We start from the raw sequence: 26,083 nt of genomic DNA, 5'->3' as shown, positions 1-26,083 counted from the left end.
ACAAAGTTGCTATGATCAAAGAGAAAAGTGCTAAAATCAAAGGGAAATGCTAACTGCTTTGATCAAAAACAAAATTGCTTTGATCAAAGACAAAATTGCTATGATCAAAGAGAAAATTGCTAAGATCAAAGAGAGAAGTGCTATGATCAAAGGGAAAATTGCCAAAATCAAATGGAAAGGTTAAATGGTCTGATCAAAAACAAAAATTCTTTGATCAAACACAAAACTGTTTTGATCAAAGACAAAAATATTTTGATCAAAGACAAAGTTGCTATAATCAAAGAGAAAAGTGCTCAAAACAAAGGGAAAGGCTAACTGCTATGATGAAAAACAAAAATGGATCTGATCAAACACAAAACTGTTTTGATCAAAGACAAAAATATTTTGATCAAAGACAAAGTTGCTATGATCAAAGAGAAAATTTCTATGATCAAAGAGAAAAGTGCCAAAATCAAATGGAAAGGTTAAATGGTTAGATTAAAAACAAAATTTTTTTGATCAAAAACAAAATTGTTTTGATCAAAGACAAAATTGCTATGATCAAAGAGAAAATTGCTATGATCAAAGAGAAAAGTGCTAAAATCAAAGGGAAAGGCTAACTGCTTTGATCAAACAGGAAAATGCTTTGATCAAAGACAAAATTGCTATGATGAAAGAGAAAATTGCTAAGATCAAAGAGAAAAGTGCTATGATTAAAGAGAAAATTGTCAAAATCAAATGGAAAGGTTAAATGCTCTGATCAAAAACAAAAATTCTTTGATCAAAAACAAAATTGTTTTGATCAAAAACGAAATTGTTTTGATCAAAGACAAAATTGCTATGATCAAAGAGAAAAGTGCTAAAATCAAAGGGAAAGGCTAACTGGTTTGATCAAAAACGAAAATGCTTTTATCAAGGACAAAATTGCTATGATCAAAGAGAAAATTGCTAAGATCAAAGAGAAAAGTGCTATGATCAAAGGGAAAATTGCCAAAATCAAATGGAAAGGTTAAATGGTTAGATAAAAAACAAAACTTCTTTGATCAAACACAAAATTGTTTTGATCAAAGACAAAAATATTTTGATCAAAGAGAAAGTTGCTATAATCAAAGAGAAAAGTGCTCAAAACAAAGGGAAAGGCTAACTGCTATGATGAAAAACAAAAATGGATCTGATCAAACACAAAACTGTTTTGATCAAAGACAAAAATATTTTGATCAAAGACAAAGTTGCTATGATCAAAGAGAAAATTTCTATGATCAAAGAGAAAAGTGCCAAAATCAAATGGAAAGGTTAAATGGTTAGATTAAAAACAAAAATTTTTTGATCAAAAACAAAATTGTTTTGATCAAAGACAAAATTGCTATGATCAAAGAGAAAATTGCTATGATCAAAGAGAAAAGTGCTAAAATCAAAGGGAAAGGCTAACTGCTTTGATCAAAAACGAAAATGCTTTGATCAAAGACAAAATTGCTATGATGAAAGAGAAAATTGCTAAGATCAAAGAGAAAAGTGCTATGATTAAAGAGAAAATTGCCAAAATCAAATGGAAAGGTTAAATGCTCTGATCAAAAACCAAAATTTTTTGATCAAAAACAAAATTGTTTTGATCAAAAACAAAATTGTTTTGATCAAAGACAAAATTGCTATGATCAAAGAGAAAAGTGCTCAAAACAAAGGAAAAGGCTAACTGAAATGATCAAAAACAAAAATGGATCTGATCAAAGACAAAAATATTTTGATCAAAGACAAAAATATTTTGATCAAAGACAAAGTTCCTATGATCAAAGAGAAAATTGCTATGATCAAAGAGAAAAGTGCTAAAATCAAAGGGAAATGCAAACTGCTTTGATCAAAAACAAAATTGCTTTGATCAAAGACAAAATTGCTATGATGAAAGAGAAAATTGCTATGATCAAAGAGAAAAGTGCTATGATCAAAGAGAAAATTGCCAAAATCAAATGGAAAGGTTAAATGGTTAGATAAAAAACAAAATTGTTTTGATCAAAGACAAAATTGCTATGATCAAAGAGAAAATTGCCAAAATCAAATGGAAAGGTTAAATGGTCTGATCAAAAACAAAAATTCTTTGATCAAAAACAAAATTGTTTTCATCAAAGACAAAATTGCTATGATCAAAGAGAAAAGTGCTCAAAACAAAGGAAAAGGCTAACTGAAATGATCAAAAACAAAAATGGATCTGATCAAAGACAAAAATATTTTGATCAAAGACAAAAATATTTTGATCAAAGACAAAGTTGCTATGATCAAAGAGAAAAGTGCTAAAATCAAAGGGAAATGCTAACTGCTTTGATCAAAAACAAAATTGCTTTGATCAAAGACAAAATTGCTATGATCAAAGAGAAAATTGCTAAGATCAAAGAGAAAAGTGCTATGATCAAAGGGAAAATTGCCAAAATCAAATGGAAAGGTTAAATGGTTAGATAAAAAAACAAAACTTCTTTGATCAAAAACAAAATTGTTTTGATCAAAGACAAAGTTGCTATGATCAAAGAGAAAATTTCTATGATCAAAGAGAAAAGTGCCAAAATCAAATGGAAAGGTTAACTGCTACGATGAAAAACAAAAATGGATCTGATCAAAGACAAAAATATTTTGATCAAAGACAAAGTTGCTATGATCAAAGAGAAAAGTGCTATGATCAAAGAGAAAAGTGCCAAAATCAAATGGAAAGGTTAAATGCTCTGATCAAAAACAAAAATTCTTTGATCAAAAACAAAATTGTTTTGATCAAAAACAAAATTGTTTTGATCAAAGACAAAATTGCTATGATCAATGAGAAAAGTGCTCAAAACAAAGGGAAAGGCTAACTGCTATGATCAAAAACAAAAATGAATCTGATCAAAGACAAAAACGTTTTGATCAAAGACAAAAATATTTTGATCAAAGACAAAGTTGCTATGATCAAAGAGAAAATTGCTATGATCAAAGAGAAAATTGCCAAAATCAAATGGAAAGGTTAAATGGTCTGATCAAAAACAAAAATTCTTTGATCAAAAACAAAATTGTTTTCATCAAAGACAAAATTGCTATGATCAAAGAGAAAAGTGCTCAAAACAAAGGAAAAGGCTAACTGAAATGATCAAAAACAAAAATGGATCTGATCAAAGACAAAAATATTTTGATCAAAGACAAAAATATTTTGATCAAAGACAAAGTTGCTATGATCAAAGAGAAAAGTGCTAAAATCAAAGAGAAATGCTAACTGCTTTGATCAAAAACAAAATTGCTTTGATCAAAGACAAAATTGCTATGATCAAAGAGAAAATTGCTAAGATCAAAGAGAAAAGTGCTATGATCAAAGGGAAAATTGCCAAAATCAAATGGAAAGGTTAAATGGTTAGATAAAAAACAAAACTTCTTTGATCAAAAACAAAATTGTTTTGATCAAAGACAAAGTTGCTATGATCAAAGAGAAAATTTCTATGATCAAAGAGAAAAGTGCCAAAATCAAATGGAAAGGTTAACTGCTACGATGAAAAACAAAAATGGATCTGATCAAAGACAAAAATATTTTGATCAAAGACAAAGTTGCTATGATCAAAGAGAAAAGTGCTATGATCAAAGAGAAAAGTGCCAAAATCAAATGGAAAGGTTAAATGCTCTGATCAAAAACAAAAATTCTTTGATCAAAAACAAAATTGTTTTGATCAAAAACAAAATTGTTTTGATCAAAGACAAAATTGCTATGATCAATGAGAAAAGTGCTCAAAACAAAGGGAAAGGCTAACTGCTATGATCAAAAACAAAAATGAATCTGATCAAAGACAAAAACGTTTTGATCAAAGACAAAAATATTTTGATCAAAGACAAAGTTGCTATGATCAAAGAGAAAATTGCTATGATCAAAGAGAAAAGTGCTAAAATCAAATGGAAAAGTTAAATGGTTAGATCAAAAACAAAATTGCTTTGATCAAAGACAAAATTGCTTTGATCAAAGACAAAATTGCTATGATCAAAGACAAAGTTGCTATGATCAAAGAGAAAAGTGCTCAAATCAAAGGGAAATGCAAAATGTTTTAATCAAAAACAAAAATTCTTTGATCAAAGAAAACAATACTTTCATCAAAGACAAACATGCTATGATTATCAAAAAAACAAAAATAGTAAGATGAAATGTAGAATGCTAAGCTCACAGGGAAGGGCTAAATGCTAAAAAAATGTTATGATCAAAGACGAAGCCCAAATTGCTATGAGCAAAGAGTTTCAAATTGTGTGATTATGCTACAGCATCATCCATTATTTGTAGAGCATTCCCTTTGTAGTTTGATAACTGATAAGACTTTTTTGCTTCAGGAAGTGAACTTTAAATGTACTTGTCTGTCTTTAAAAAGATTGGAATAGCCAAATGTGATTTATTTACATTTCATTACTTCAAGATTTTTAGGTTATTTGGCTTTGGGATATAATTTATTAATTTCAATTAAATTTATATTGAAGGATTACTGTACGTATTTATAAGTTGTTTTTTTTAGAAAGTCAGTAATGTAAGTTCTTGACTTTTCATTCAGGTATATTTTTGAACATAAGGGCACGCAAAGGATTATGGTCATTAACAACTGTTCCTCTAATGATGATGCAGCCTATTCTGTGGTTGCAGGAGAAGAGAAATGTACCACAGAGCTTTTTGTCAAAGGTATCAAGAAAATGTCTTTCATTTTTTATATATAAGCACATAAAAACCCTATTTTTAGTTTCATCTTCTGCTGTTTCCTTTCAGAGCTACCAATAAAGATTGTTAAAGGTATTGAGCCTGTGAAGACTACAGTGAACGAAAGGATTGAGCTGGAGTGTGAGGTATCGGAGGAAGGCGCTCAAGTTAAATGGTAAGGAAATATTTGATTTTCATTATTATCAAGAGTATATTTTGCCATTGGGGAATCAAGAACTCAGAAGTGTAAGACATACGTTCTTCGTGTTATTGTCTCTCTTCGGAGAAAACTGACTATAAAATTCTCTGGCAGGATGAAAAATGGTGTTGAAGTCCCAACAGGAGTTCGCTCAAGGTATCGAGTGAAGTGTGAAGGAACCAAACATTACTTGGTCATTGATGATGCCTCCAAAGACGATACTGGAACATATTCTGTCATGGCCAGTGGTGGCACTTCAGAGGCTCATATTCAAGTAGACTGTAGGTTTCTTCTTCTTAGTCCGTTAATGCTAAGATGTTTGGTAAAAAATATTCTAATTTTGTATTTTTCTCTAGTAAAACCCCTGAAGGTGTTTCAGGATCTGCAGGATATGACAGTGATGCTGGGGCAACCCATAAAGCTACACTGTGAAATCTTCCCAGGAAATGTTCCAGGTCGTTGGTACAGGAATGGACAGCTGATCCAGCCAAGTGATCGTCTCAACATTATACACAGGGCTAAGTAAGCCTCCCAGGGTTCCCATTAAAATGTCACACTTGTCCAAGCTGAAAGTTTGAGGCTATTTTAAAGTCTAAATAAAAAACATTACCTTGGTACCACCTGTGTGGAACCAGAATTGAAGAATAAACTGAAAATATAGAAAATATTCTATACTTTCTTTCAGAGAACTGAAAAATACTTCAATCTAGACAAAGTAATTTCTTGTTTAGATTTTTCCAGGCTGGAGTCCAACATGTTTACACTAACAAATACCTTTTTTATTTTTAAGAATTCACCGACTGGAAATTGAGACAAGTTCCCTTCATGATGCAGGAGATTACACTTTTGTGCCTGAAGGATACTCACAAAGCCTGTCTGCCAAAATCCACATTATTGGTACATAAATTTAACACCTCATATCTTTCTGAGTTATTAGTCATGATATGATCTAACGATGGTAATCAGCTACAATTCTGCAGATCCTCCAAGAGTACATCTAGAAAGCTTGAACTTCCCAGACAACACCATCACAGTTGTGGCTGGAAACAAACTCCGATTAGAGATTCCTATTAGTGGAGAACCAGCGCCTAGAGTGGTGTGGATGAAAGGAGAAAGGGTGAGCTCCTTGCTTGTTTATTTGACATTTTGGTTTGATCATCCAGGCGTGTCACTGACCTAGCCAAAACATTGTTGTTTTGACTAAATTTAGATGCCCTTTGCATTAAAAACTGAGCTAAAGAAACATACTAACTAGCTAACCTGAAATAGTTAGGGTTGTCCAGAACTTAAACAGTATATTTACCAAACTTTCAGCTGTTCTATATTCAGGTTTATTTGTCTTTTATAGGTGATTCTTGATTCAGGCCACAGAGTTCACGCTGAAACTTACGGCGACCAGACCAGCCTGACAATTGAAGTCACAGAGCGCGAAGACACAGGAAACTACAAAATAGTTTTACAGAATGAGGCAGGAGAAGCTACAGCTAGTGTCAAAATCAAGGTTGTTGGTGAGAAAATACCAACATGAAAACAATGTCAATTTGTTCAATTTAATTTAGTCATGTGTCACTTGCAGACATTCCTGATCCCCCTGAGGCACCTTTGGTTCCAGTTGTGGGTGGTGATTGGTGTTCTATGACATGGGAACCACCCAAGTATGATGGAAGTTCACCCATATTAGGTAAACAATGCATCATGCCAGTGGTCAAGCTTAAGTATTAAGTTTATGAAATGACAAGCTTTTTATCGGTTCCCTTAAGGATACTTCATTGAGAGAAAAAAGAAACAGAGCTCCAGATGGATGAGGCTGAACTTTGACTTGATCAAAGAAACTTCATTTGAACCTAAGAAGATGATTGAAGGAGTGCCATATGAAGTTCGGATCTTTGCAGTCAATGCCATTGGCGTCTCCAAACCCAGTGAACCGTCCAAAGCCTTTACTCCCCTTGGTGAGTAGCTCATCTGTCTCCAACATTCATCCCATAATCTCAGTGCTAGTGCCAACGAGTTACCAAGGCAAAAATGATATATATAAGGTTTCAGTCGATCTGACAACAGTTTTATTGTACTGGCAAACTTCTAAAAGAGATGTTGTGTGTTACAAATTATGTTGGCTGCTCTTGGTTCCCCAATAACACAGCTGTTCAGTCCAATACCCATCACACAAAGCATTCTGACTTTGACCTTCACTAGACATACAGCAGCTTTAGGGGATAATAAATATGTCTTTATGATGGCTGTGAAATCATTCATGGATTAGAGGTTTATGGGATCAGGTCAGTCAGAGTTTGAATAGGGGTTAAATATGATTCAGAACACAGGAATAGACAGCCAGAATAGGCACTAATGAGTTCTGGCATGGAATACCAGCCAATGACAGTGATCTCTTAGTCACATGCTCTTTTGTTTATCTAGATATATGTACATCACATGATAATTGCTGCAACACATGCAGAATGAGAAATCACTGCACAGAGTTCATACACAGTCAAGAAAGGGTTTGAAAGGTACAGAAAAAATAACGTATGAAGTATTTCCAGGATTTCTATCTCGTATTATTAATTTCTATCTCATAGACTAATTGTTGTTTCCACATGTGTCCATTTGTACAACTTCCCATTCATTTGTCCAACCACACAACCATCCATTTGTCCAACTGCCAATCCATCCATCCATCCATCCATCCATCCATCCATCCATCCATCCATTCTCTACCCATTTGTTCTACATTTGCCTATATTTCCATTCCTTTGTCAGTCCATCCTTTTGACTGTCCAATGTACTAATTTATTAATGATACATTGCCTTACTTCTTCCTTTTTTCCTTTCCCTTCTTTCTTCCTTCCATCCACCTACTATCTAACTAAAAATAACTAACAACTTTTATTTCAACACAGCTGTGACCAGTGAGCCGACTATGCTGGTTGTGGACGATGTTACGGACACCACAGTGACTGTAAAGTGGCGTCCTCCAGAAACCATTGGGGCAGCTGGGCTGGATGGATACTTAGTGGAGTACTGCATTGAAGGAAGTGAGTCAAATCTCAACAACGTTGAGGTGAGGTCTATTAGATGCGAAATATTTTAGTTTATTACTACAATTGGACTATCTTTACCTACAGCTGATGACTGGGTGCTATCCAACAAAGAGGTGACTGAGAAAACCAAGTACACCATCACTGGACTAACTCCAGGATCTAAGATTTTAGTTCGGGTCAAAGCCATAAATAAAGCTGGAGCCAGTGCTCCACGCACTCTGCAGCACTCTGTCCTTGTCAAAGAAGTGGTTGGTGAGTTCTGAGAAGTCTGTAGTGTCTGTTCAACTGCAACAAATGAGCCAATCAAACACAGTTGATTTAATAAGCATAACGTTCTCTGCAGAACCACCAAAGATCCGTGTCCCGCGACACCTGAAACAGACTTACACTCGGAAAGTTGGAGAAACTGTTAACCTTGTGGTGCCTTTCCAGGTAAACCTCAAACTCCTTTAATATACCCCTTCTGAGTGGTATACTTTACTAAGGTTTCATATGCATGTGCACAGGGAAAACCTCGGCCAAAGGTTACTTGGATCAAGGAAGGCAATCCTGTCGAACCTTCCCATGTTAGCATCCGCAACACAGACTGTGACAGCATCATTTTTATCCGTAAAGCAGACCGAAACCACTCTGGGAAGTATGAGATGACGGTACAGGTTGAGAACCACGTTGACACGGCAATTATTGACATACAGATTGTGGGTAAGTGATATTATGAGAAAAAATAAACCATATTTACTTTCATGGTAAGGACAGCTATTAATTTAGGTTTTCTTTTTGATTTTAAGATCTACCAGGACCGCCTCAGTGTGTCACAATTGAAGACGTTTGGGGAGAAAATGTAGCTCTAGTGTGGACCCCTCCGAAAGACAGTGGAAATGCCCCAATAACAGGCTACACCATTCAAAAAGCAGACAAGAAAACAATGGTTGTGCAAAATATCAAGCCATAAATCCAAACTGTAAATGAAGCTTCATGTTTATGTAATATTTACACAATGTTTATTCTGTTTTACAGGAATGGTTCACATGCATTGAGCATTACCACCGGACCTGCATCACCATCACAGAACTGGTGGTTGGGAATGAATATTTCTTCAGGGTCTTCTCAGAAAATATGTGTGGTCTGAGCGAACTGGCCACCCAGACCAAAAAGAGCGCTCTCATCGTCAAAGAAGGTACAATGAAGAGCGGAATGTCATTTTAATTAATGCATACTTAGTGAAATATGGTTGAATAAAATTAATTTACAAAAAATTGCTTTTAGTGAATATGGAAATAATTATTTACATGCATGTTTATTTAATATATCCAATTATTTTACCATTTAATGTAAAGTCCTAATTTAGAATACTGAATTAATTTTTTTTTAAATAAAATAAACCAATTAAAATCAAAATAATAAATGTATTTATTAGCTGGTAAAGTAAAGCTTTGGAACAACATTGTTTTTGCACAAGTTTTAGTAAATAAAATTAGTGATACAAAATAGTAAACATAAGCTGTTTATTTAAAATAAATGTCTTTAGTAGCATTTTTATTTTTGAGAAGTTAAATATTTATTTTCAGATTCAGAATTCCTTACTTTATTTTATAGACTGAAATAAATAGCGCTGAGAAACAAATGTAGCTCAAGATTGATCTGATTCTTTAGTCATTTAAATAATATACTCTTTTAAAAGGTGTTTGTATTTACACTTATTTTATAACTTCAAAGTTTTGGTTACCTAAATGGGATTTCAGATTGGAAATATCTCTAAAAGCTTTTGCTTCATCTGTCTTTTTATAATACAGTTTTCCTGACCTTTAATAAACATTTAGCACACAAATCACATTTATTTTAGATTACTTATTTTATCAATTCAATTATTTTTCCTTTATTGAAGGACATGTATTTGAGGACATGTATTTGATACAAATAAGAGATGAGAAATACTTTTTGCCCATAAAATGTAATTTTACGTAATCGTTTTTTATTTATGAAAACTTGTTTTATAGTTTTCTTTAATTTCAATATTCCAGGTTTAGTTGCTGAGGTAGAACTTTGCTTATCTATTAAAATACAGTGTCTGTGTTTTTGTCCTGGAGAAATTGAAATGTTTCCCTGCCTTAATTACTGATCGGAGGGAAAGTTGACTCTTTTGAGGAACATTTTCCGTTTGCTGCCTATGCATTCCCCAAAGGTACTGTCAGTGATCTTTTCCACCCTCACTTCTGAATCTCACTGGGTTTTATGTATGACTGACAGGCCCTTTAGTGGTGTTGTCTTAGTCTCAGCTGGTGATGAATAAAAAAATACATTGTCCTTCCCTCGTCACATAGGGAATTCCCCGCATGATACCGCTCAGCGTCAGTATCATGCACAACCCCATTCCTTTACCCTTAAACCCACAGGCTTGCAGATGAAAATACCCGAGTACAGCGACCGCGACTTCAAGGAGCCACCAAAGTTCACTCAACCGCTTATCAACACCTTTGCTGTTGCCGGCTATAACGCTACGCTGAACTGCAGCGTCCGTGCCAACCCAAGGGTAGGTGGCGAAACAACAAGTAAAACATTCATATGCAATGATAGCACAAAAAGTGGAAGTCTACTTGTTTAACATTTATTTTTATCTTTAAATAATGTACTTTATAACCTGCGTCTCATTTGTTCACAAGATCATTTACAATGTGAATAGCTCTAAAGTATTTCTTTTTACCACATAGAGATCAAAATCTTTTACAAATTTGGAATGAAATAACAATCGCAACAGTTAAGCTAGCTGCATTTAGCTTCCATTAAGACTAACAAGTATTTAATTCAGAAACATTTCATAATCCAAGAGGATCTTTAGTAAAAAGGGGACTATTATGCTTCCCTTTACAGCAGGCGTGTCCAAAGTCGGTCCTCAAGGGCCGGCATCCTGCATGTTTTTGTTCTCTCCCTGGTTGTAGTAACAACCTTCTCAGCTTGTCAATGTTCTCCTAAGGCCTCTAATGAGCCATCATTGGATCCAGGTGCGTTAAACCAGGGAGAGAACTGAAACACACAGGATGGCGGCCCTCCAGGACCGACTTTGGACACCCCTGCTTTACAGGCTAGAATAGGTCCATGGGTTATACAAAACATGTTCATTCTTTTTTTTTTTTTGCACAAAATCACTCTCAGATAATGAGATTTTAGTCTGGGTCAGTTCTGCCTGGTTTGAGCTCCTTTCAGGACGATCTGTCACTTTAAATCCAAATAAGCTGCTATGACCCCAACTCAACGTTTACATTCACACATGAAAATTTCTGCAAACACATGCGCAATTACACAACCATACATCTTTGAAAAGTAGAAGTGGAGCCTCCTGCACAACTAACGAATGCAGCAAGTGATTTCTGGATAGAAAATTAATAACAAAACACTAGTCTTTTCCAACAGACATTGTACATCACATTTAGCAGTCAAAAACCAGCTGACCAAAACATGCTGGAACTCCGCTTGGGTTGCTAGGTAACGGGACAGGGCTTTGCTGGGGTTACTAGGCAATGGGCTGGGCTTTGCCTAGGTTGCTAGGTAACAGTGCTGATTTGTGATGTTACATTCCAGAGGTCTTTGAAACGGCTTATTTTCCAGACACCAAAAACCTTCACATTATTGCCAAAAAAACATCTGGATGTTTTTTTTTTTAACTGTTTGGGTTTTTGTTTAGAAGCAGTAGAGACTCAAATGGAAGTATAAAAAAATGCCAATTTTTCAAAATAGGTACCCTCTAACTAAAACAAAGAACTGTGCATAATCCTTTATTTCACTGCCAAATGTCATTAGGATATGGCATTATGGAAGTAGTGGGTATTGCATTATAGTCAGACACAACCAATAAGTGCTTTTGATATTCCTGTTTCTTCCTGCAGCCAAAAGTGATCTGGATGAAGAATAAGATAACCATCTTCGATGACCCACGCTACCGAATGTTTAGCAACCAAGGAGTCTGCACACTGGAGATCAGGAAGCCCAGTCCCTATGATGGCGGCATGTACACCTGCAAGGCCATCAACGACCTGGGGGAGGCCCAGGTGGAGTGCAAGCTGGAGGTCAAAGGTCAGTGTGGACCTAGAGGTGTGCATTAAAGTCTATGAGTCTGGTTTCCCATTTTTACCTCTTTACTTCCTTATTGTGACTAAAAGAAAAACTGGGTATATATCATTAAGATGTTTGCCTATTTATGCCAGTAACTGCTATTATGGCCATAATCATTAGTCTATAATAATTGTAAAGAGGCAAGGCATCTTTTTGGGAAACCAACTCCATCTAGATATTATAACAGTCTACCAAATGGACGGTACCAAGTGGAAACGTAAGTACCTCAACTGAGTTGCACCATTTGTTTAGAAATTCATTACTTATTTGAGTTCAACTGTTTTTTAGGACTAGATTGTGGTAATTTAGAAACCAGGGTTACAATTTAATACTGAACAATTATGTTTAGCATTGAAAAAGCAACTGAGTGTAAGTTGAAAATACATGGGGAACAATATTTAGTCATGAAGCCCAGGACTATTGGAGGATCGCTTTTGTTTTTAATTGGAGCTGTGATTTTTAAGTTATGTCCTCATTTTTACCTTTGATTTCTTTAAGATTGGCTTTGTTAGTTCAAGTAAATGTCATAAATGGATCAGCTTGTATAAAAATTGTCTGTCCTGTCTTTCAGTTTTATAAAACAGCAGAAATTTATTTTAAAACAAGTTGAAAAGATGTTGTGGTTTGCCATCAAATTAAGCTTAATGTATATATATATATATATATATGTATATATGCCATACCTGGCCCAAATTAGAAGATTCCAAGGCCAAATACTTCTTTCGAGTGTTAGTCTTTACCTCAAATGGAAGAGTTCAAGTATCTTGTTTTGTTCAGATGTGATGGCAGAATGGACTGGACAACATCTGCATTAATGTTGGCGCTGCTCTGGTTTGTTGTGGTGAATAAAAAGATGAGCCAGAAATATAAGCCTGGCTCGTCTATAACCTTCACCTATAAAATGTTCTTATGAGAAAACAAAGAACATCCAATTCTGTATACCTTTGTGTTAAATGTTTGTTTTATTGTGAAAAAAGGGAAAGCAGCTGTAACGCCATGACGTCGTTTTCAAAACTGAGCTAAACCAAATAAAGGAGAGAGATATTTTGGCAATATCCATCTAATCTATGGATCTGATCTGATATGAATCTATAGATCTAATCTAAGAGTGTATATTGGAGTGTATATAAGAGTAGTTGGAAATCCAGGCTCTCTAACTCTCCATCTAAATCTAAACCAATGAGATGTTTGGCAGCATTATATAGGGTGTGCCATAAGTTTCCATACATAGAAAAAATAAACATTTTATATTGGACAACCATTTTTATTTTTGTGGGACTCTGTGTAATCGCTGCACGTCTTGGACCACTTCATGGTTGATCTGCAACATTTCCAGTTTTCTGAAACTTTATAACAAGTTTTGCCACAGTGTCGTGTGTGATGCTCGTTCCATGTTTTCTGTTAAAGTTTCGTGCAACCATGCGACTGAAATATACATTATACATTCTCCTATGTATGGGAACCTGTGGCCCACCCAGTATTTAAAATAGACAGATTTTTAATCTAAAAGAACAACAACTTATCATTTGCAGATTGTTTGAATCTCAGCAGCCATTCACAGCTTTAGATTAAATTCCAGGCCATGTTTGAATTCATAAACATTTGGTGCAACTTGGTTTTAATAATGATAACCCGTTAAAGTATGTGGAGTGTAAATAATATTTGGTGACACATCACCACCACACAATGTCATCCCTTATGTTTGTCTTTTTCCAATCCTGCCATTCTATTCATCACAGTTCGCACACCAATGATGTTCTTGCATTTTATTAATTCACCTCTCCATCTTAAACTATTTTCCACAGATTCCAGTGTCTTCTTTGTTCTGTTAACTCTTCATATAAAGAGTTCAGTAATAACTCAGCGGTACTCCCTGGTGCACACATATAACTCCATGTAAACTTAGGTTAACCCCTCTTTTCTTCTTTCTCCCCCAGTCCCAACTCAAGAATTGTGAATGTATGTTCTCATATAAAAGATAAGGTAAGCTTTCATATGGTTTCAGCATATGAAGCTTATTTCACTCATTATGCATCTTTTGGTCTGCCTGTGTAACCCCGCCTTTCTAGGCCAGAGGGACAGCAGCAGCTGAAAGCAGAAACCAGTAAAGTCAGAGTCTGGCTTACCTAAATATTTCAATTTTGATTATATTTACTGAATTCTGCTTTGAAATTGGTTGAATGTTGTACTGTTTCTTATGTACGCTGTGACAGAGACGAGGTGAGTACACTTTTTATTCCAAGCGAGTTTAGTAAAATTGAGGACAATTGATGTTATATGTTGCTGAAAATGTCTTGCACTATTAAAAAGTCTTGACTCATTTCTCATGTCTTTTTGATTTGCTTCCAGTGAGCCAGTTTGCAGGATTAACATGAAACGATCAAATTATGGAGCTAAATTGGGGCCATAACATTTGTTCAAAAGAAAAAAAAAATTAACTGAAAAAATCAGATACTGAGAAATAAACTTGACTCTGAAAAGTAGTTTTCAACTTTGTTTCAATTTAATTTTTTTTCTTTTGAACAAACATTATTGCCCCAATTTAGCTCCATACAGAATGTGGTATCCCGGTAAAATACAAGGATTTAAAAAACTTGATTAAAGCCACTGAAAAGATCCAACTCCTTGGAAAAACATTATGATTGACAATTATGTCATTTAGGAATCTGGATTTTGCAGAATTGTGAACCTTGAATTGTGCATGGTTGTAAAAACAATCCCAGTTTCATGTTTTTCTGTATTGGTGTCCCATCGACAAACAACAGTGGATTGAAGATTAAAACAAAAAAATAAATACATTATAAAATAAATGCATTTTCTGAATATGCTCAAAGGTAATACTTTGGGTATGGCATTACTTTTCAGGTTTTGTACTAAAACCAGATGAACATCTAAAACATGCAGAAATCTGCAGAGCCTGAATAATTCCCAGCTTTGTGATATATTGATTTATTGTCCAGCCCTATGGTGTATGACACTATTAAAAAAATAAATCAAATCTACCCAAGGGGTAACTCTTTATTTGAAGGAGTCTTTGTGAATGTTTATGACTGTTTTCGTGAAGTGTCATTAGGTAAATGACATTTTTATTGCAAATTTGCATTAAAAGCATCATTATTGATCAAATGACACTTCACAGCAGTCATAAACATTCACGAAGACTCCTTCATATTCATGACAGGTGTTATGTCATGTTTATGACAGTATCATGTCAAGTGTTACCCAACAGGGAAACAAAATATTTGACTACTAATTAGAAGTTCCTAGACACCCTGATTAACTTAAAATGTGAAGTTCAAATTTAAAAATGCATCAGTTATATGTAATTGATAGGAATTGTTACAGTTGCCAAAGGGGGAACAAGTAATTTTCTTAGAATTGCTAAATTGTATCTTTAGATTTTTCCAATCTGCTTTGGTATGAGATTATCAAAATACTGTAAAAATATTTCCTATTTAAGGCTTTTATTTAAATATATAAGTAATTCTAGAGGGCTCAGTATAATAGCTTTCTCTATTTTTTCACCTCTAGTTATGCCAACATCATCATAACTCTGTTTTTGTTCTTCAGGGGGATTTACCTTCTTCGAGCTCCTGCAGCGTGGCGTACCCTTACACCTGATTGATAAATACATGAACGAGTCGAAGATCGTAGAGCAAGACAAATGAAACTGAAACCACTACAAAAAGGAGCCTTAGCTTTGCAAAAATCGTCCACCATCAGCGACTCTCGTCTCTCGCCTCTCTTTTTGGATCAGGACACTGATGACGGATTGACAGGAACGGGATGAATGGATCGGTTCTGGTGGACGGAGTTCTGGTCTGTGTTGTGGAATGCTGTGTGCATGTTTGAAGCTTGTTGTTGCCATAGAAACACAGTCATTTCATCTCCTTTCACTCCCTGTTTTGTTTGAAATAATGTATCACCTCAGAACCTACTTTAGTGTTTAAGAACAAGAAAAAAATAATAATTTAAATGAGGATTAGTGAACAGCAACTCATGTCTGAGGTATTTTCTGTGGGTTTTTCATGGGTTTGGTCAGTGAATGTGTTATTTTTCATTGGGGAGTTCCATAGAAAAGAAAAAGAAATGTTTAAATTATCGATGTTAATTTGAGTTTAACTCAACACGATAAGAACGACTTGGGTAAAGTTGGAGAAAGAAACTTGATTTATTCTTTGGCGTTTTGTTTTTCTTGTGAGGAAATATAGAAGTTTACTCACATGCATGACATCTAAACCTTTGAGTTTATTTTGGGCTGATAAGGGTTCCACCATATTTGCATGCCTTTTCCTTTGTAATTACGAACTGCAGTTATAATAAACCTCTCAATTACGTCTGTCTTTTCTTGTTATCCTATCTTCTTTTGAGTGGATTTAATGTGTTTTCACAATTTGGTTTTGGGGAAATATATTCCAAAATACATTAATGAGAAGAACATAAACTTTGTGTTGGTTTTGAGTTAGTGTTTAGGGTTCATATGTTTTATAAAAATGATGGCCATAAATTCCTATTTCTGTTTGATAGTTTTAGTTATATTTTAGCAACTCGTATTAGAGGCTTTTAAAGAAACGAGGTAAGTGAATCAAGGGGGCAGAAACCAAAATGCTGTATCAGAAAACAAACTATAACAAGTTTAGATAAACATGTTAAATGTTTAATGAATATTTGCATATTCGTTAAGTTGTTTTATTTGACCGGAGTAAATTTCAGCTTACATATATAAATATATTTAGATTTATTTTTTATTTCCCATCTTTTTTTCATCTTTGAAATAATAATAATTTCACTTTATTTTCCTTATATATATTTTACCTAATAGCTTATGATACATGAAAGTAAATTACTTCATATTTTTTTCATCAGTTTTATAATAAACTGATTTTATTATTTTATTAAAATATGGAATACATAAGACACTTTTTAATTCTTATGTTTTATAAGCATTTTATAGTCTTTTCCTGTTTCTAGCATAGTGATATAGCGTACCATAAACATAAAAACTTAAAGTTTATCATGTTTTCTTTAAATTAAATTCATGCTAAGCTTTTATATTTATTTATTTTTCTACATTTTCCTTTTTATAATGCAACAGTCTAAGATTAAATCTGTTCATTTTTATGTTTTTTCTTACCTGTCATTCATTTATTTACCAAAAAGGTATGACTAAAGCATATAATAGGACATTAATAATAAAAAACATAGTTGCAATATTACTTTAGTTGTCAAATTTAGTGTAATGATTAAATACTACACCTTTGCAGATGAGGTAATAAAATAGTAACCACAGTAGTTCACCGGCATGCTGATTTAAATTTCCCGGTGCAGGAGGCATGTTATTGCCCCGCTTCCTGTAGACTTGTACCTCGATCTGAAACCTACGGACTATCAGCAGATTTTGGTTCCGCTGCAGAAATGGCCTCGACTGCACCGAGAGCAACAAAAGCCAAATGATCTGCTCTTGTTCTGGAGTCGGCAGAGAGAATAATTTAACGATTTTGTAAGGCGCTGGCTTGGGGAAACCAGGGAGTTTGTTACGGTACTTAGAGGAGCGACGAGGCGGACGGATAATGCCACATTGCCTGTGGCCAGAGCCGCTGACACCCGCACAATTGAAGCGGCTGGAGGAGCATAAATACAGCGCTTCGGGTCGCTCCCTGTTCGAGCCTCCGTGCCAAGTCTACTGGAACTGGCTGGTCCTACAGATACCGACATGGGTCGCACCAAACACGCTGACTATTGTTGGACTCTTGATAAACATCCTCTCCACGGTGGTGCTGGTTTGGTACTGTCCTACGGCAACGGAAGAGGTGAGTAAATCGAGCTTAGCTGAAGTTTTTCCACAAGGGCTCGAGCGCTGAATACGTTCGTACCGAACTACATTTAAAAATAGCCCGAAATAAATATTTTATGAGAGCTTTTCACTCTATCTTTACTAAAAGATAAAAGTAAATATAGTATCTTAATCAGAAACGTTTGCCTGTCAATTCGGCCTATGTATAAGTATAATATAATTTGCTATGTGAAAACAATTTCCAATTAAATCAATACCCTAATAGCGAAAGCTAACGCAATCTATTGTCTATTTTTGGAATAGTTTTTAAATAGGCGACTGCTTTTTAAAAAGTAATATAAGCCGAATTAAAGACAATCACACGCGTCTGTAGTTGTTGTATTATTATTACAATATATAACGCTTTATTGGCATCACGAGATGAGGATGATTTAAGTAGCTCCGTTTTGATTCGGTAGATTTGCGGAATAGATTAACGGTCGTACGTAGCTGGAAAGTTTACAGATTTTGACGTGTTCTTGTCTGTCCCCACTCATGTGATGCAGGATTGGGACACAACCGCATTTAGGAATATAATCTTGTTTTAGGTCACCATTCCAGAAGACTGTTATCATTGTAGCAATGTTGTTGTGTAAACAACTGCAAAGACAGTGCAGACTTAAGATCCCTGGTACATACAGTATATAGCCGAAATGCAGAAATAGGCCTTTGCAGCTGACCTATGATCCAGTACAGTTGGGTGCTTAGTGACACTTTACCACGCCATAAGACATACGTTTGTGGTTTATCAGAAAAAAGCACCTTTGACCGATCCAAGCATGAGAAAGAACTGATGAAACAAAGTCCATACAGCCTGCTGATAGTCAGACCCCAGTTACAATTCAGACCTATGCAAAAACTTTTTAAAGTCGTGTAAACAATAAAAAAATAAAGCAAGAATGTCTGATTTTAATATTAGTACTTTTACTTTAATCTAACCTTTTTTGGGTGAAAACAATCTGAGATTAAGGTGAGAATTGTGGCCTTTTTCTTACCTAAAAAGTAATAAATAGTCTTTTAAAATTATAATCTTTATTGTTATTGCAATAGTACAGCAAAATATTGTGATAAAATTCAGAGTCCATAATGCCCACCACTAACTGGAACCACTTTTATAGTCAAACCTGAACTGGGAGGTTCTTTTGGTTCATATTGATCATCACTTTTGCCCTCAACATCCCTTATCTTTCTCTCTAAGATGTATTTTAGTCAAACAATGTGATTTAACTTTTGTATGTTCAACAAAACCAGATTGGTCAGCTGTTAAATATTTGTTTAATAACATTTCAGACAGTGTCTACTGCAAACATTTTTCTTTGCCTCGTGTTTGCTGCGCTAATGCAAACACTGCTTCAGGGTGTGAGTCTCTTTAGTAAAAGTAACTATGTCACTGCACGTCTACAAAGGCTGTGAAGGAGTGGAAGAAAAAATTTCACTTTTAAATCTAGCAGCACACATTACGGATAGCAATTAGAGTCAAACCTGATAGTTTGCACCACTATGCTCAAGTTCAAGTTCATTTTTGTTAAATATACAGACAGATTGTTTATTTTCTGCTGCTCACAATTTCCTCACCCGGACTAAATTTATCTATAATTATCTTGACTTTAATGTAAATAGCTGATTGCTCTTCAATGTATTGTGAATTTATTCTGTGTGTAAGACTTACCATCACAGACTGGTGGTGAAAACGCTGCTCTTGTTCAAGATGATTGGTCAGCAGTGAACTTTCTGTGCAGGTCAACCAATCATATGTTGGAACCTGATAACAAGTCAGAGTTACATATCACATTATTTCACAATGCACACCAATACAGGCACAATTAAATAACAATTATAATTAGATATGAGTCTAATTCTAGTTTCTAAAGAGACATCTGGAGTAATTTAAAATGTTTTAAAGCAAAATCAGTGAATATTCAACCTCAAAAATATATTTTTCTTTTCTTTTTACAGTAAACTTTCATATTTACGACACAATACAAAATAAGATATAAACAAAGGTATGCAGTTTAAAGTGAAAAATATTTTTAAAATAAAACAAAGCCATTATTATTTATGTCTTTCCACCATTAAAAGCTTTGGTGTTCCTGCTGCGTTCGAGTTATTTGGAGTTGGATTTGATGTCAAAATTCTAGATAAAAAGTCAGAATTTCAACATGGTGACACGCAAAATTATTGTTTGTAATATCTCTAACAAACATCATTTTAAGCTTTATTTTCTATAAGCCAGCACCACGTTTAATCTGTTAAGTTTAGAGTTGCAGGTACAACGTGGAGCATTGATTTTAGACCCACTTTTACTTGTGTGTCTTGTAAAATAAACGCGTTTCCACCACATTTTACGACTGTTTATGCGAAGAACGGCCATATTGAATCACAGAGTTTCTTTCTCCTGCTCCGTGTCTCCAGGCTCCACCTTGGGCCTTCCTCCTGTCTGCTCTGGGTCTCTTCATTTATCAGTCTCTGGATGCGATTGATGGGAAACAGGCCAGGAGGACGAACAGCAGCTCTCCGCTCGGGGAACTGTTCGACCACGGCTGCGATGCCGTCTCCACAGGTCCCTTTGCCGAAATGTCCAATTTCTGCTCCATTTTATTCTTACTGTACTCTTTGACAAGCATAGAAATGGGAAGAATTGTATATTTGTGTTTTTATGATTTCAGTGGTTGTTGCTGTGGGAACCTGCATTTCATGCGGAATAGGAAGATACCCAAACTGGATTTTCTTCTGCGGCTTCATTGGGACGTTTATGTTTTTCTGTGCTCACTGGCAGACCTATGTATCCGGGACCCTCCGCTTTGGGCTGTAAGTCATGCATTCATACAAAATATCATTGAAATAATGATCAGCTAATTTAGTAATCGATTAATCGTTACTGGAGTATACAAACTAAAAAAAATAAATGAATAAACTTGCTGCAAGAATAACTCACTCGGAGCTGTAATTAGGCCAGAACTGTACAAAACATATATACGTTTTGCATCTAAGATATAAAAAAAAACATGTCTGTAAATATGTTTTACTAAAAACACAGTTCAAATTCTGTAAAATAAACAAAAATCTGATCAGCTCGACACTGTATTGACGATAAGTCCAGCAGAAAAGGCTGAGATTTTTACATGTTGATGTTAGATCACCTTTGCTACAAATAATCACTAAAAGAATACTGTTATTACATTTAGTCAATAGAATGTTTATTTTCTTATTTAAAAAAGAAATTTAAGTATTTGTTGCATCTCCAGATGCATTTCTAATGTTATATAAAAAAGTATCACATGAAAAATCTGCAGAAAGTAATTTTTTTTAATACAAATAATCTTCAGAGTAATCTGAAACTAAAATAATAATTTATTTCAGCCCTAAATGACAGCAGCAGTTAGGCATTTTATTCTGTCTGGCCTCATACATTGTTTTCCGTCAACATTATGAATGATTGCATTTATTCTTCTGTCTGTGCTTCAACATGCTTGAGTTGTGCTCAGCAGAAATGTAGCGGTCTGTCACAATAAACAATCTTGCTGGGCGATAAATTGTCCCAGAAGTCATAATGTTGTTTTGAGACCATTTTAAAGTAATATAATGGTGGATAATCCAAGAAACATTCTCAAAGATCAATAAACTTTAAATTTTATTTAACACTGGAACTGGAAAACATTTTAAATATCCAAAATAAATAAACAAAACAACAGAAACAACAAATAGAATTAATTGTGAAGTCTCTGTAAAGAAAATTGTCCTTCAAAAAAAAGGGCTATTTGAGACCAAAACACCAGAATGAAGACTGAAGAGAAAAACCACAAATCATGAAAATGGAAATTATTAAGCTTGTTTCAATTTATTACACGATTAATTGCGTATTGGAACAGATCTAGAAATGTAGATTGGCAACTTTTCAGTTTGATTTAAAATGTTTATTATTGAAGCTTGTGGATAAATTTTAAATTCTACAACATAGAATTGTGTTGAGTTGAGAAAGATCAAATTGTGTGTGTAAATAATGACTTGAACTGCTCATCCCTTCACAGCGTCGACGTCACAGAGGTGCAGATTGCCATCATCATCATGTACCTGATGTCTGCATTCGGAGGCGTGAGCCTTTGGGAAAACGTGGTAACTGAGAACCTCACTCTTCGTCCTCTCACATGCAACAACACTGTAGGCACACGGGGACGTTTCCATGTCTCCAGAGTGAAGAACAGCTCATTATTTTCTAGTCTTAGTCGGTTTTCTAGCCTTTAAATAGAATTTGTGTTTTACTTTCACTCCATGCTGCCTTTGGAGGCTTGACTTAACTTCATTGAGAGAAGTGCGAAGGTAAATATGGGTAGGAAACGCCGGGCCAGCAGGTCATTTATTGGACATGATCTGGCTCAAAAAGCTGATGATGTCACCTGCATTTATTTGTTTTTTGCTTTGCGCTGCCATCACGCTCAGCATGCTGCAGCCTGTATAAAAGGGAGCTTCTTGATATTTATCCATTTGATTAATTTGAGCCTTCTGTGTTTCTGTAGCTGCCTGTTGTAGGAATGCCGCTGTACGCTTTCCCCATCATGGGCATCATCGGAGGCGCCTTGTACTCCTGCTACAACTACTTCTATGTGATTCTGAATGGAGGCGTTGGGAAGAATGGCTCCACTGTGGCTGTAAGTGGCAGCTGCTGGTCATAAATGAGGTGTTTTAGCACTGATGCTAACAATATTTATTCCTTTTTAGGACACCAGCGTCCTGACTCCTGGTCTGCACATCGGCCTTGTCCTCACTCTGGCCTTCATCATTTTTAAGAAGTCATCCAGCCATCTGTTTGAGAACCATCCCTGTCTGTACCTGCTGACCTTCGGCATGGTCATCGCCAAGATCTCCAACAAGCTGGTGGTACGTTTGGTGTCTCCACATCACCTTAAAAATGCTAAAAGTTATCTTTTTGGTGACATTTTGTCTTATCGCATGTTTCTCTGATTCTCAGATAGCACACATGACCAGGAGTGAGTTATATCTTCCAGACACAGCCTTCATCGGCCCTGGCCTCCTCTTCCTCAACCAGTATTTTAACAGCTTCATTGATGAACACATAGTCCTCTGGATCGCAATGGTTAGTATTAAACTAAGGGACAATATATATTTATTGCTTAAAGGATTATAGTTCTGAATCATATTTACATATTTGAAATCATCCCCACAGTTTTCTACAATTTAGGTGTAAAAACAATAAAAGGAAAAATATTTGGATTTACCAATTTTATTCTGATTAAGGGTGATTTATTAAGCTTCCTTAAGCAAGTTAATATAAAGATGTTCATTTGTACAAAATGAGTTTAGTCTGGTCAGTTTTACCTATTCAGAATGAGCTGTTTTAAACACTAATTTTAAATCTTCTTAAATTTAGCTCAAGGACTGACTTTAGATAAACCTTAAATGTTGAGCACTTCTCTTATTAATGATTCAATAATAATATTCTAATATAAATCTTTAGCCTTCATAGGGACTTTGTAAACATATATTAATTTCTCAGTAGATTCCAAAGTTGACTTGCATGTTTTTTCTCTATTTTTGTTAGATATTTAAACTCATGTTTACATTAGGTGTAAAATCCCATTTTTTATCAGATGATAGTACAACAATATTTCTGAAAAAAGAAGCAAACCTGCATGTGTAAAACTTACCTTCTTGCAGGAAAGTGCCAGGTGTTTATTGTAGCCAACGCAAATCCATTCCTACTCAGACGTTCTTGCTATGGGACACAGCTACGTTTTCCCTGCAAAAAACAAGCATCATATCTGAAATCTCAAATTAAATAATTTCTTTTTTAGTAGTATTAATAATTACACACTTATATACAATGCAGTAACCAAATTTAAAAGTCATAATTGATTCACAATAAGTAAATTACTGATAAAAATAATCAACATGATAAAAGCCAAAGTACTTCAAGGAGCAATGAAACATTGCTACTTCAATATAGAATATAGTGTTAATTCTGACTTATTTTTAACTAGTTGTATTAATTAGCTGGTCTATTCTGAAATTAATAAAAAAATTGTGTGATTTTAATTCCCAGGATACTAACTTTCAAGCTAAAAGTCAAGTTCATAGAATCCTACTGACAAGCTGTTACTTTTAATAAAGTGTTGAGCCAATTTAAGTAAAAACCAAAAAACTGTCATTATTAAACTAAGAGCCAAACTGACTAAAACAATCACCTAACCAAAGTTAAGCTAAAATCTATTTGGCTACTCAATTGTGTTTTTTGCAGAATACTGACAAAGTTTTGTGCACATTTGTAATGAAAATGCAGCTATTGAGCAAACATGTGGCGATAGTGGGAAGAAGCAACTTCCTTTAAACAGAAATAAAACTCCACCAGAATGAGCCGTTTATGTACGGCCATTTGTTGTGAAAGGCTGAAAAAACTTTGTTTCGAGGATAAAAGCTTTCCAAAGTTAAGCTATTAGCAACTAGGCCTAATTTTTCTCTTTTCCATCTTTGTAGGTCCTTTCTCTGGTGGATCTGACACGGTACTGCACAGGCGTGTGCCTCCAGATCGCCTCACACCTGCGCATCCAGGTGTTTAGCATCACGCCGCAGCCCAACGCCCACCGTGACTGACGGGTTGCCCGGCGGGAGGAGGCGGGAGGAGACGCAGATTTCTCCCCGCTGCTGAAAGCAGACGACGACGAACTCAGCGAGGAAAGACCCTTAACCCCGAGCCACTGCAGCCTTGACAAAGTAACCACCTCCGATTAAAAAACTGCCTCACTCAGAAAAAAGGAACAAATGAACCAATTCAACACTGCAAACCAAAAAGAAAAAAGAAAAAGTAGAAAAAGAAAACAGCTTGAAAAGCTGTTGGGGAATTAAATGGTTAGAAGTTGAAACCAATCTAATTTAATTAAAAAATTGGTGCATGCTGTCATGAAAGTCATTGATTTTTATCTCAACCAAAAGACCAAATGTTTTTATTATATTAAACCATTATTTGTTATTAATTTTAAAGCATGACAGTTTATTTTTTAATTCGCCGTAGATTTGACACTGAAACCAAACATTGACTCTATGTGTTCTGAAACTAAATAGATTTCCCGATTAATTATTTTTCTAAATAACCCATTGTTTATTTATTCAGTGTTCCAACAAGGGAACAAATGAGGGCTTTAAAATTAAAATTTTAATTCAAATCAAGTCTCCAATATGAAGTGGTGGATTGTCAAAGAGCTCTGTGAAGGGATAAGAGTCACATGTTGATGCTGAAAACGACGACAGGTTATTCCACCAACATCACTCTAATTTAAAGAGAATTTACTCACCATTATGTTTAGTTATTAATAAAACATCCATACGCTGGTATTTAGAGTGCTGTCGACTCATGAAGCATTAACACTCGACTCGTTCTGCTTTCTCATTTCTTTTCCCTAAAGGGCTAACACGTAATTATGTATGATTGTACAGAAATCAACTGAATACGCCTTAAATATTTTTGTTTGTAATTACTGTTTTATGAGTATTTAAAGCAGATTTGTATGTTTTTGTTTCTTTATTTTCACTAAGGTATGCCAGATACAGCAATAGTTACAATACAACTCGACTGGAAGATTTTTTGGTTTTATTTTTAACTTTTCACCTAGATGAGTGAATTTCAGTTGTGTTATTTGGTAACGTGATTATTAGTAATTGTACATTAACTGATTATCATGGAAATGTTGTACTTTGGTGCACTGGGATCAGAAGGGATTTTTCCAGAGGCTGTAAAATGTCCTGGATTTTATTTTGGAAAACTTTCATCTCACATTCTGCTTTTGCACCATTACAAGCCCGACAGAGGAACGTGTATTAACACACTATTTTGCATCATTTTCAGATGAATGTTTGAACTATGCATTGACATGCAATTTGATTCCAATCACCTCATTGTACTGTTCAGTAATAGAGTCAAACATTTCTAACAAATGTGAATGAAAAGATTGTAATAAAGATCATATTTTTCATCGTTTTCAGTGGTTTTGTTAATCTTGGGAAATTACTGCACTAAAAGTATTTGTACTCTGTTCAGATTTACAGCTGTAGTAAAAGATCTGCACTGGGAAACCGGCCAATTTAAATCAACTTTGCCTATCATTTAACAATAATTATGCTGTAAGATTTCCAGATGGCTATGAAAAGTGTTTTCTGTGCAATTAGCGTAATGATAATTTAACCAAACATTACTGGTATTAGTGTGGAAGTAACTTTGACCCTGTGAGGACATATTTGTCATAAAA

The 26,083-nt window shown here is 34.8% G+C and overlaps 2 protein-coding genes across 3 annotated transcripts; both read left to right on the top strand.

The window, feature by feature from the left end:
* The first annotated feature begins 4,489 nt into the window (after nt 1-4,489).
* mybpc1 (myosin binding protein C1) lies at nt 4,490-16,338 on the top strand. 2 transcript variants are annotated; one of them, XM_028044271.1, is made up of 19 exons: nt 4,491-4,636; nt 4,721-4,826; nt 4,965-5,131; nt 5,207-5,372; nt 5,641-5,747; nt 5,831-5,967; nt 6,199-6,358; nt 6,427-6,531; nt 6,611-6,799; nt 7,748-7,882; nt 7,973-8,140; nt 8,232-8,320; nt 8,395-8,590; nt 8,677-8,816; nt 8,906-9,065; nt 10,282-10,418; nt 11,770-11,956; nt 13,933-13,978; nt 15,566-16,338. In XM_028044271.1, the coding sequence occupies exons 1-18, from the start codon at nt 4,546-4,548 to the stop codon at nt 13,950-13,952; spliced, it is 2,460 nt and encodes an 819-aa protein (XP_027900072.1). In that variant the 5' UTR covers nt 4,491-4,545; the 3' UTR covers nt 13,953-13,978; nt 15,566-16,338. The 2 variants fall into 2 exon arrangements, with proteins under 2 accessions (XP_027900071.1, XP_027900072.1); XM_028044270.1 differs by lacking the exon at nt 13,933-13,978 and having other exon boundaries at nt 4,490-4,636.
* A 1,030-nt stretch (nt 16,339-17,368) lies between these two features.
* chpt1 (choline phosphotransferase 1) lies at nt 17,369-25,815 on the top strand. Its single transcript, XM_028043721.1, has 8 exons — nt 17,369-17,805; nt 20,241-20,388; nt 20,495-20,636; nt 21,857-21,941; nt 22,343-22,474; nt 22,545-22,703; nt 22,795-22,920; nt 24,318-25,815. The coding sequence occupies exons 1-8, from the start codon at nt 17,566-17,568 to the stop codon at nt 24,432-24,434; spliced, it is 1,149 nt and encodes a 382-aa protein (XP_027899522.1). The 5' UTR covers nt 17,369-17,565; the 3' UTR covers nt 24,435-25,815.
* Nucleotides 25,816-26,083: the final 268 nt, after the last annotated feature.

Source organism: Xiphophorus couchianus, chromosome 17, assembly GCF_001444195.1.
Source record: "Xiphophorus couchianus chromosome 17, X_couchianus-1.0, whole genome shotgun sequence".
Taxonomy (NCBI): Eukaryota; Metazoa; Chordata; class Actinopteri; order Cyprinodontiformes; family Poeciliidae; genus Xiphophorus; species Xiphophorus couchianus.
Note: the sequence above shows the minus strand (reverse complement) of the source record. Positions and strands in the feature narration are given on the sequence as shown.